Source organism: Pelodiscus sinensis, chromosome 19 (assembly GCF_049634645.1).
Source record: "Pelodiscus sinensis isolate JC-2024 chromosome 19, ASM4963464v1, whole genome shotgun sequence".
NCBI lineage: Eukaryota > Metazoa > Chordata > Testudines > Trionychidae > Pelodiscus > Pelodiscus sinensis.
This window is the reverse complement of record NC_134729.1, coordinates 27,283,558-27,295,792: the sequence shown is the minus strand read 5'-3', so window position 1 is coordinate 27,295,792 and position 12,235 is coordinate 27,283,558. Positions and strand designations below refer to the sequence as shown.

General features: G+C 45.3%; 1 protein-coding gene across 5 annotated transcripts in view; it reads left to right on the top strand.

Annotated features, from left to right (window-relative positions):
- Positions 1 to 12,235, top strand: part of DOT1L (DOT1 like histone lysine methyltransferase) — a 115,337-nt gene that overhangs the window by 71,450 nt on the left and 31,652 nt on the right. For 4 of the 5 annotated variants that reach the window (XM_075903196.1, XM_075903197.1, XM_075903194.1 and 1 more), the window contains exons 12-16: positions 97 to 138; positions 1,733 to 1,816; positions 2,549 to 2,783; positions 3,286 to 3,399; positions 5,879 to 5,970. In XM_075903196.1, the coding sequence (XP_075759311.1) occupies positions 97 to 138; positions 1,733 to 1,816; positions 2,549 to 2,783; positions 3,286 to 3,399; positions 5,879 to 5,970 (567 nt within the window). The remainder of the gene's footprint in view (positions 1 to 96; positions 139 to 1,732; positions 1,817 to 2,548; positions 2,784 to 3,285; positions 3,400 to 5,878; positions 5,971 to 12,235) is intronic. The other variant, XM_075903195.1, reaches the window with a different exon arrangement.

The window sequence follows — 12,235 nt, the reverse complement described above, 5'->3', positions numbered from 1 at the left end:
CAGAACATCTGCAATTTTGTTCTCGTGTTAGGAATCAGTGTTTTATGCATGTGTGTTCTGTTATGTATAATGACTATCTTATCGTTCCCTTTTCAGCTTGAAAACTATTTTTCTAGTCTCAAAAATCCAAAACTCAGGGTAAGTTGTTTAATTTTTTTATAATGTATTTATAGTAATGAAATACCCAGTATGATCACTTTAACTGATAGCTTTATACAGAAATAAGAATCAGATGGGGAAATGTGTTTCAAGCTCATCAAGATCAAGTATCTGCCGACAGTTAATCACATTGGAATGAAGTCACTCACAGATGCTTTGACAATGCATCCAAATTAATAACTCTTAAAAAGTTATCAGGGAAGCTAGAATCCTTGCAGTGTTCCACTTGCATTGTATTTAAAGGATTATTAAATGCTAATAACACTCACAGACCAGATGTTAAGAATATAACTATGGTTTAGTTTGCTGAGTCTTGTCAGTGAGTTTGAAGAAGGGACGTCTCAGCTGCTATTTTGTGACAAATCATTCACTTGGAAATGAAAGTTATGTCCTTGATCACAGTGTTTTACCTGCAGTGCATGGAATTCAAAACACAGAGGTTTTTGAGACCTTGTGTCTCATTGAATTGGGCATATTAAATAGTGCTGAAAGATGATGAGTTAGATGTAAAGCACAAATGGTATATGGGTCTAGACTTTTCTTGTACCAATCCACAACACTACTTGCATTTTTGGAGTCTTCTAGTGTTAAGCTTTAGGGCTTTGTCATTGTTCTCCAATCCTGACCTTTAATGGCATTTGAGATTGGGGTTAATAGTAACTGTTAAATTTGTGAGTTTTGGATAGTTGATTTCACATTTGTGTGTGGGCGGGGGGAGGGAGGGAGATTTTTGCCACTGAGCATGGAGAAAACCCACCAAATATCTTCAAATTATTTGTGAACTAATCACAAACTGTTTTTAGCAGTCTCCCCTCCTGCCTCCTAACCATGGAAGTACTGAATTATTACAGAAGAGATTGAGTTTACTATAATCCAACCGGTTTGACTTTTAATTAGTTTTACTTAGTTCAAGGTAGTTTAGTTGGTAGAATTATCAACACATGAAACCTCACCTGGAAAGTACAAGAAAGAGTGTTTCGGGGAGTTTTATGTCCTTAGTGGCTAGGCAGGAATGGAGCTTTTTCAGCTACTTTTCATCTTGATTATCTTGTCTACAGACTTGGCTAGGATTTAATTAGGCTGTCTTTCAAAGAGTTGACTCATGACTTGATATGACAGGGCCCTCAAAGATGCTGCCGTGATGCAACAACACGTGATATGTTGGCTATAGATAAGGTCACTGATAGAGGCTTTTGTTTAGAAGTACAAAGACCTAACTCCATGAAGGTGGAAAATGTGTGGTCCTCTCTCTTTTGCTTGTGACTGCTTATCTGCATGGATTCTGCTTAGGAGACTACCATGGAATAGTATAGCTCATAAAACTAATTCAGGTTACCTTCCTTTTCCCACCTGCTATTGTGTGGAACAGAATAAAGCCATTGTTTTCCTGCTTACTAAAAAAAAGTATTCCTTACTGTCATTCCTTACTATACAATGACTAGTCAGAATGATTATTCTTGAAACTAGGTTGGCAAGATTGGAGTCTGTACTTCCAAAGGGAAAATAATATTGCTGTCTTTTGGGCTTATTCGTGGGTGGGTTTTTTTAATGCCTTATTTTAAATTGTCTTTAGGAGGAACAAGAGGCAGCTAGACGTCGCCAGCAAAGAGAAAACAAGAGCAACACAACTACTCCAACGAAGGTGCAAGATAACAAGGTCCACACCCTCTTGAATATTCACACAGAATCATGTGCTCTTTATTATGGCAGAAGCTTGAGATTTGCACCAACAATACAAGCTTGATTACATAGGGCATGACCGGAAAAATCTGTTCCTAAAGAGCTCCACGCATGGATACAGTGTTCTGAAGCAAGTCACTTGATTCCAGAATAATTAGTGTGCTGTGAAAGCGCTTCTGGAATAGTTTATTAATGTATTTGGTCTGGTTCACTGTATTGACAGGCTCTACATATTCAAGGGCCACACCACATTTTAGTAGTTTGGTATGTGGAGAACATGCTTTCCCAGCCTTATTTTTGCAGGCTACTGCCCTTCCCATTCCCAATTGCTTAATATCCCTGTGGCACAAGTAGCAGTTGTTCATGTGGAAAAGTAGGAGGAGGAAAGTTTTGAATGTGACTTCAGCTTTGATTTTCGAGCTATTAAACTACGTTAAAATAAGATTCCCTATGAGCAGCTGGTTGTGTGGATCAGTGTTGGAACCCTTGCTCTGTGATAGATGGATCCAGGGGAGAGCTAGCGTACTGGGTGCTAGGAACAATTCTAACCCCTGATCTAACCATGATCTATTTGTAGCTTTATGTGCCTCCATTTCCCTTCTATAAAATGGGGTTGATACTTATCTTAAGAGTGTTGTAAAGATTAACTAATATTCTGCAAAGGTAAAATACTAAATGTTAAAAAGCTTTATCTCTAATATTTCTTTAGGATTCTGGTGCTGAAGAAGAAAAAGTTGGGACAAATGCCATTAAAAAGACATCTCCTTCCAAAGCACGCAAGAAAAAGCTGAGCAAGAAAGGAAGGAAAATGGCAGGGCGGAAGCGAGGACGTCCCAAGAAAATGAACACCGCAAATACAGAGCGCAAGACCAAGAAGAACCAAACTGCACTGGAGCTTCTGCATGCTCAAACTGTGTCACAGACATCCTCATCCTCTCCTCAGGGTAAGCTGAGGAAATTGGCAGTCCTTAGCAGACGAGCCTTTTCCATAGTTAGTCTCAGTTACTGTCCAGAAAAGTTTTCATCTTAAGAGGGACTGCTCAGAGCTCTTTATTTGGAGGCGACAGATTTCCAAATATTCTTTCTTGTCAGTTTCACGTACATCCCTTCTCTTTTTCTTATTGCACTGTGTCATTGTATCACCAGCTTTCCAGCTGGGATGATTGACACTCAGACAGCTGGCTGTTAATGCTAATCCAGACATCACCAGAAGGCAGGGCTGGGGGGGGGGGATGGGGGGGGGGGGGGACAGTGGAACAGCATGGTTGGCAAAATTTGCCTTTGCAGATGTATTGGTTACACTCAGGATTTGTATTTCAAAAGCTGATCTGTTGTGTGACAGGCACCTGGCCAAGTTACTGGGTTCTGTGTTGTAAAAAAGGCAAAAGGCTTCTTCATTTGCTGTTTCATTATTTTAAATGCAGTCTGCATAACTTTCTCCTTTAGATGCATACAAGTCACCTCATAGTCCATATTACCAACTACCTCCTAAAGTGCAACGGCATTCGCCTAACCAACTGTTAGTGACTCCTACCCCTCCTGCACTACAGAAGCTGCTAGGTAAGTTCCCCTCCTTACACAGAGAGTGAAAGGAGTCAATAATGGGCTGATCACAGTTTGCTGTCTTGGTGCTGGTTGTGATGTACCATGTTGCTATGAGGCAATGAAACATGAAAACGTTAATTTGGGGGGAAAAGGCGGTAATTTTAATACAGAACAATGATGTGCAAAATACTGGCATTTGGAATGGTAAGTAATGGGATATGGAGCATTTCACCTCAAGTCCCCTACAGTCAGTGCTCAGGCAGCTGTTTGGCCTTTGTGAAACTGGTTGGGGTGGGGTGGGAGTCCTCATTTTTTTCCCCCTTGTGTCCCTTTTGTTGGCAATTCCAGCAGGGACTGAATGTGCAATGGTGAGACCACTTTGCTCTTAGTCAGGAGTGGGCAAAAGGGCCTCCGTGGGCCAGATCCAGCCTGCCAAGTGAGTTGATCTGGCCTGTGGAGGCCCAGCTGCTCCCCTGCCCCTAGGCCAATTAAGGCTTGGAGGTGGCAGGGGGGGAAGTGTGCAAAATCTCCTCCCGCCCTCCCCCACCCTGCAAGGAGTGTGTGGCGCATAGAAGCACTGCGCACTCATTGCAGGGCGGGAGGAGACTTCACGTGCTCCCCCACCCCGGGCCAGACAGGGTTTGGGGCCAGGGGGAGCGCATGAAGTCTCCTTCCGCCCTGCAAGGGGCTCAGCACTTAGTCAACTACCAGCTGCTGCTCAGCTGGTGGCTGACACAGCATGGTGCTCCCTTTCAGGGCGGGGCAGAGAGCGAGAAATTTCACATGCTCCTCCTCCCCATGCCCTGATTGATCTGGGGGCAGCAAGCAAAGTCTCCTGCCAGGGGCACAGGCACTTAGAGGGAACTGCCAGCTGTTGAGAATAGCTGGGGCGGGGTGGGAGGGGGAAGAGGGAGGAAGACTTTGTGTGCTCTCCTACCCCAGACCAATTAGGGCCGGTGGGTGGGGAAGCACAGAAGTTTTCTGGCCCTGCCCCTTCCAGGGTGGCCCAGAGCCACTTCAGAAATGTTTGAAGTGGCCCCGGTCAAAAATTATTGCCCACCCCTGCTCTTAGGAATAGCCCTTCAGAATACGGATGATGTCCATTGGGGTGTGGGCAGCAGTGGCAGATTCCTGCTATATGTATCTTGTGGATAAATGAGATTCAGTCTCTTGTTTCTTTAAACAAAGTATTTCACCAGCACTAAAATACAAGTGAATAAGTGTTTTAAAAATGTGGACTGTGTTGCCATCCTTTACAAGAACCTTTCCAGTGAAGATGCTAACCTTATAATAACTAAGGAGCTATTGTTCCTACAGTGAGTCTTGGTCTCGCATGCTTACCATTGCAGAAGAAAAGGGAGCACCCTCCAGCTCTCCTCCAGCCTCCGTCATTGCCAATGTGTCTGTTCTTCTGCATGTTAAAGTTGAAGCCTCGGTCTACATATGTTGCATTTGGCTGGGTTTCAGTTCTCAAGTGGCACAAGAGAAAAGGGGCCTGGAGTCAACAGGAAGCCATATTACTGTCCTAGAAAGACACCAACTAACTTAACGAATAAGGAACTTGGGGGCGGGAGTGGTCAGAATTTTGTTTTCCCAAACTAGAAAGCTAAGTAGAAAAATGTAATCGGATGCTTCCAGAGTTCGAGGGCAGTGAGGCTACATGGGTGAGAGAGCCCGTTCCAGACACAAAAGATGGCATGCAGAAAAAACCTCAAGTTCCTTCTAGGCGAGACCTGTGAGGAGCAGTAAAGTGAGTTGAAATGGCAAAGTATAGGACACAACAAGGACTGAGATCTGTGAAGACACACAGCCTTGGAGGTCAGTGAAGAGATCAGGAGTGTACTGGTCACCTTCAGCAGTGGCTTGATGGATAGACTTGAGGAGGTGCATTGTGGTTAGGGAGATTACAGTTAACCAAGGCAAGGCAACCCCAGAGCATGGCTGAAGGTTGGTGGAGAGGAAGAGAGAAGTAGAGGTTTAGCTGTGAAGGAGAGAGAGTAGAATGACCCTTGGCTGAGAGACTGGAAGGATGTTGGAGCACTGTGAGTGCACTCCTATCCTGATAATGGGTTGCCTGTTTTATTGGTCATGCTTTCATTACAGTCCATTAAGAAACTCCTTTTTCAACACACACATCATTAGAGTCCATCAGCTTCCTGCCTGCTTCCTGAAAATGTGCTCTTAGAAATGTTATAATGAGGGAGCTAATCTATGTGGTTAATGCATGACGCACAGACCAGCTAAGACTCTTAAGTAATCTGCTATTGGAGAAAGTTGTTAGTTTGCTTAAAACATTCTTTTTCCTGCAAAGGAAAACACATTATTGGAATAACCATTCATAGGGCAAAAGATGGTGCAAATTTAAAATAAAATAATTGATGATGTTTTGATGCAAAAAGCGGTAGTGAGCAACGGTGGTCCAAAATACAAGTCTTAAATATATTTTTCTCCCCTTGCGTCCAATGAAGTTGTCATCCATGCATTTGTGTTACAGACTCTTTTAAGATCCAGTACATGCAGTTCATGGCGTACATGAAAACTCCCCAATACAAAGCAAACCTGCAACAGTTACTGGAGCAGGAAAAGGTAAGGTGTTTTTTAATTTGTTTCTTGACAATTTCTAGCTATAGGTTTACAGCCTCCATACCCCCTTCCATAGATATTTGAGAAAATGACTCAGACCCAAAATTTCAGATCTGTTTATCTAATTCCATATAGCCCCTGGCCAGAGTTAAAGGCCCTGCTTAGGGGGGAGAGAGCCTTTTTGGTAGGGCTGTCAAGCAGTTAAGAACACGAATGTGATTAATGATGATGCTGTTAATAGAATGCCATTTACTTAAATATTTTTGGATGTTTTCTATATTTTCAAATATATTGATTTCAGTTAAAACACAGAATATCAAGTGCACAGTGCTCACTTTATGTAGTATTTTTCAGTTCACCTAATATAAGTACTGAGGTGCAGGTGTGTCAACTTTTATGATAAACATATAAATATAGAACTATGTACAAAAAATAACTGTGTTAAAAAAATAAAACAATGTAAAACTTCAGAGTCTGAGTTCATTCAGTCCTACTTCTTGTTCCGCTCATTGCTAAGACAGACAAGTTTGGTTATAATTTGCAGAAGATAATGCTTTCCGCTTCCTGTTTACGGTGTCACCTGAAAATGAGAACAGGTGTTCAAATTACACTGTTGTAAGTATCTTCTGATGCCAGCTACGTACCAGATGTGTGGAAGGTTTTATGTCCCTTCATGCTTCAAGCACCATTCCAGAGGATGTGCCCTTGCTGATGATGGGTTTTGCTTGATAACAATACAAAGCAGAACAGACCGATGCATGTTCATTTTCATCATCTGAGTCAGATGGCACCAGCAGAAAGCTGATTTTCTTTTTTGGTTTGGGTTGCGTAGTTTCCACATTGGAGTGTAGCTCTTTTAAGACTTCTGAAAGTGTGTGCATACCGTATCCCTTTCAGGATTTTTGCACTGCACATCAGATATGTCTAGAAATCCCACATTGGTCCCATCTTTGCTTTTTGTCAGATCTGCTGTGGAAGTGTTCTTAAAACACACAAGTTCTGGGTCATCATACAAGACTGCTATAACATGAAATGTATGGCAGGTAAAACAGAACCGGAGACCGAGTTCTCCATGGAGTTCAGTCATAAGTTAATGCATTAGTTTTTTGTAAAGAGCATCATTGACATGGAAGCATGTCATCTGGAATGATGATTGAAGCTTGAAAGGGCTTATGAATATTTAGCACAACTGGCCTGTAAATACCTTGCAATACCAGCTACAAAAGTGAATGCCTAGTCACATGAATGCCTAGTCTCACTTTCGGGTGACATTGTAAACACGAAGCAGGAAGCATTTCCCCCCCAAAATTGTAATTTTTTCTTGTTCAGCCAGTCACTAAAAGAAACAAGTTTGAAGTGGGACTGAGTGGACTTGTAGATTCTAAAAATTTACATTCTTTTGGTTTAACTTAACAAAAAAAATTCTACACTTGTATGTTATGCAATAAAGAGATGGAATGACAGTACTTATATTAGAGAAATTGAAAAATATTATTTATTTTATCATTTTACAGTGCAAAGATTTGTAATAATTACTGAGCATTGAATGCTATATTAGAAAATGTAGAAGAATGTTAAATATTTACTTTCAGTTGATATTGTTAACTGCAGTTAATCATGATTAATTTTGAGTTCATCATGTGAGTTAACTGCAGTTAATTGACAGTCCAACATTTTTGGGTAAGGCACAGGACTGAGTCCTGTGTTCTATTCTCAGCCAGGCCACTAATTTACTGTGTGACCTTGATCAAATTGCTTTGCCTCACTGCTCCTGTTTCCTCTGTAAAATGAGGATAATCACCTTTTTCACAGGATTGTCTGGATTTAATTGATTGCTAAATTCTTTTCTATTTAACACTGTTAAATATGGTTGGGCTATCTGCCTGGATATGGGACCACTTAGACAGGTGAAAATGATGGTTCTCCCAACACTAAACAATGATGGATAGATACTAGAAATTTGAACATTCAAGAGAAAGTAATGTAACACTTTAAAGCACCACCATTTACCTGTCTGTCTGCTCTCTGCCTGATGAGCTTCAGGAGAGGACGGGACCAAAAGTTACGTGGCATTTTACCCAGTTTGGAAAGGATTATCTCTGTCAGGTAACTGTGGCTCAGAGTCCTATTCTGAGCTCATAGATGGGTCATATGGGACAATTCTATTTGTGCTTAATGTAGCTAGAGAATATAAAATAGCCCTTATTCTGGTTTTCTGGATTAAAGTGTCCATTGAAAGCTCATCTGTGTGAAAATACCGACTCTACAGTATGTGCAGAAACCGGGAATTGCAATGAACCATAGACCATAACCCTCAAATCAATTTAAAATCAGGACGGTTTGTTCACTTTATAATAAATGGAAGAACTAAATAAAGTAATGAAATAGCCAAGTGTCACAAAGTAGATTGGATAAATAGCTGTAGGTGTTGGGGCATATTATAAATACCTTGTGTGATGTCGGTAAGATGCTTAAGAGCCTAATGGAAAGCATTATAATTGTAAAATTTATTATGCGTGAGTCTTCAGTTGAAGCTGAGCAAATAATAATTTGGTGTAGTAGCTGAACCAAAAAAAAAAAAAAATCCTTGTATGTTTTGAACCAAAACTAATTTTTCTTCTACCCCTCCCCTCCTGCAAAATGAAAAACAGAAACATTTGCTTGGTTTGATTGACAAAATATGGAGTTGATTGGGTGCTTTTGAAACTTTTAATGTCTTTTGGCTAAAGCAGTTTGCCAAAGTTGGACTGAATTTGCAAATAGTTCTGGGCCTGAAAAAATGTATTTTTGGGTAAAATTAATACTTGCTGATGACAAAAATTTTCTTTCAGCCTTTCCTGCAGAATTTTCTGCTGCAGTAGAATGATCTGACCAGCAGAGGGAGTACTATTCAAATACCTTTTCTTCCTTGCTTTTGTCTCAGCTAGGGAATTAATTAATGCCCTTGCAAATTAGGGATTACTAGTATGTAGCAGGAATAATTCTTCGAGTGGTTGCTCATGTCCATTTGAATTAGGTGTGCGCACCACGTGCACCGCGTCTTCCGGAGTGTTTTCCCTAGCGGTACCCGTAGCGTCGGCAGGGCGCCCCCTGGAGTGGTGCCACCATGGCGGGGCATAAGTACCCCTGCCAGCGCTCCCCCACCTCAGTTCCTTCTTACTGCCCATGATGGTCGATGGAGTGTGTCTCTCTCTTAGATCAGTTAAAGCGACGAGGAGTCCTGTGGCACCTTATAGACTAACTGAAGTGTAGGAGCATAAGCTTTCGTGGGCAAAGACCCACTTCGTCAGATGCATGTAGTGGAAATTTCCAGAGGCAGGAATAAATATGCAGGCCAGGATCAGGCTGGAGATGATGAGGTGATCCAATCAAGGAGGATGAGGCCCACTTCTAGCAGCTGATCTGGAGGTGTGAATTCCAAGAGAATAGAAGCTGCTTTTGTAGTTAGCAAGCCATTCACAGTCTTTGTTTAATCCAGAGTTGATTGTGTCAAACTTAAAGATGAACTGTAGCTCAGCAGTTTCTCTTTGAAGTCTGGTCCTGAAGTTATTTTGCTGCAGATTCAGACTAACACGGCTACCCCTCTGATACTTTAGATCAGTTAATGGTTCCTGTTTCTTTTAGTATTGTGGATAGTTCTAAATAGTTCAGTTAGTTAGATAATTAGTGTCTCGTTGTTTTTCCTTCTCCCCCCTTCAGGGGTGAGGAATGCCAGGGCCGCAAGGCTTTTAGGCGTGCGCTGTCTGCGCAAAGTTCATGCCCAAAGGAGACACCCACGACAGTTGTCTGAAGTGTCTGAGTGAGGGCCATCTTACAGACAGACACCTGTAAGATCTGCAAGTCATTTAAGCCGAGCACTAAGAGGGAGAGAGAGACTCGTTTAAAACTTCTCCTCATGGAGGCGGCTTTACAGCCGGCACCTGCTGGGCACTCTGCAGCGCGCAGTGCACCGGCTTCCACGTGAGATGCTCCATCTCGGGACCGAGCCTCGGCGTTAAGGGCCCGGCACCGGTCTCACTCTCTGGCTCCGAAGAGGTTGAGAGCGTCTTGTGGTACGTCTCCTAGCCGGAAGTCCAAGTTGAGCCTACACCGCGGTGCTGAGTCTCCGGTGCACATGTACTCATCCACCATGGTGAGGCGTAAGCGAGCGGGACGTCCATCCAGTCCAGGGCAACTACCCTCACACCATCCCTCCATACTGGACACCTTTGAGGCGGCGCATGACCTTATTAGCCTCGCTACCTCCCCCCTGTCGTCGGTTGAGGCAGAGGGGTTGAGGTCGCCTATGCTGGAGGCCGTGTTGGCTCCGGCTTTGCCTCCGCACTGGCATGACTGGATAGCACCGGTCGCTTATGCAGCGGGACCGTCCCCTGTGGGACCGGTCCCGCTTGCCTCCACGTCAGTGCTGGCCTCGGCGCAGGCCGCCAGGCTTCACTCGGCGCTCTACTGGGCTCGACCTCCCTCGGTGCTGGGTCGCCTACTAGACCCCGTCTTGGCTGCACTAGTGCCGTATAACCCTGGCCTCACGGCAACATCTACGGCACCATCATCATCTTCGATACCAGCGCTGAGCAGCTTTCCTGGGGTGCCGTTCTAGTCGTCGGCACTGGACCCTTCAGCATCAGCCTCTTCAGCACCGATGCATGTTTCGGCACTATCACTGGCACTGGCCCCATGGGCCGTGTCGGTCCCGCCATCGCCGATGAAGTTGACTTCTTCGGGGTTCGTCTCGCAAACGATACCGACTTTGGCACCGCAGCCATCCATGTTGGCACCACAACCGGCACCAACACTGAGACCAGTCCTCCCAGTGCCGCAACCAGCTCCACTCCGGGCACCGGGATCTGTTCTCCTGGCATCAACCCTACCCCAGACACTGGGACCGGTTTTCCTGGTGCTGCAGCTGGCTCCACTCACGGCACTGGGACCTGTTCTCCTGGTGCCGCAACAGGCACCAGCACTGGGACCGGTCTTCCTGGTGCCAGCATGCCCTCATCGAGAGACTCGGGTTTGCCCGAGTGCAATGGCCAAGTTTGCTCCTCCATCAGTGGCAGGACATTCGTCATCTGCGCCTCCCTGGCCGGAGTCTGACTACTCATCGGATTCTGATGCAGCGTTGTTCAGGTCGGAGTTCTCAGGAGCTTCCTCTGTTCATAGGTCCCATTCCTGGCATGATCATTCGCAGGTGCAGCAGACTTGGCCGCCTCAACCGCAATGGCCCTTCTGGACGCTGTGGGCTTACCACCAGTGGCAGGGGCCTGTGCCCTCCTCTGTGGTGTCTGGTGCCTCAGGGCACCGAGCGCAGCCGTCGCTGTCACGACCCCCTCCCTCCTCCCCAGAGGTCGGTTGCTACAGATGCCACTGCTGAGCCACAGGCCTCGGTATCGGAGCCGCTTCCACAAGCAGTACTGCCTTCCCAGCCGGTGCCTCAACCGGTTTCTACGGTGGGTCTGGCACTGATCCAGGTGTCATCGTCATCTCCTGATGAAGCCTTGATGGATCCCGCAACAGCGTTGCCTACTATGGATGCTCGAACGCATCAGGATCTGCTTAGGCGACTGGCCTCCAGTCTGGATGTCCCAGTGGAACCTGTAGTGGAGGACACGGATCCCATGATTGACATCCTCTTGGACGATGCGCCCACCCACTTGGCTTTGCCACTTAATAAAACCGTGGCAAAAATTACCAATGCCCTGTGGCAGACTCCGGCGACCCTGACCCCTACCTTAAAAGGAGTCGAGAGGCGCTATTACCTTCTTACATTCCCCAGTCGGGGCACGAACACTTGTACTCCCAACCTGTTCCGGGGTCCTTGGTGGTTCAGGCTGCAGCCCAAAAGGAGAGGCTTCCCCAGCTGGGGCCGTCCCCGGAAGCGAGGGAGCCCAAGCGCCTTGACCCGATGGGCTGTAAGGTGTATGCCACTGGTGGGGTACAACTCCGCATTGCTAACCAGCAAGCCATGCTGAGTCATTACGCTTTTAATACCTGGCAGGCTGTAGATAAGTTTAAGGACAAGCTGTCTGCCGAGGCCTGTCAGGAGTTTGCGACCATGACCTCTGAGGGCAGAACCATTGCCTGCACGGCCCTCCAGGCTTCCCTGGACGCTGTCAACTCGGCAGCCCGCACCATGGTGTCAAGTGGGGTTATGCGCCATGGTGCCTGGCTGCAGGTGTCTGGTATACCCCCGGACGTCCAAACCACCATCCAGGACTTGCTGTTTGACAGGAAAGCCTTGTTTTCGGAGCATACGGACTCCAGGCTCTATACC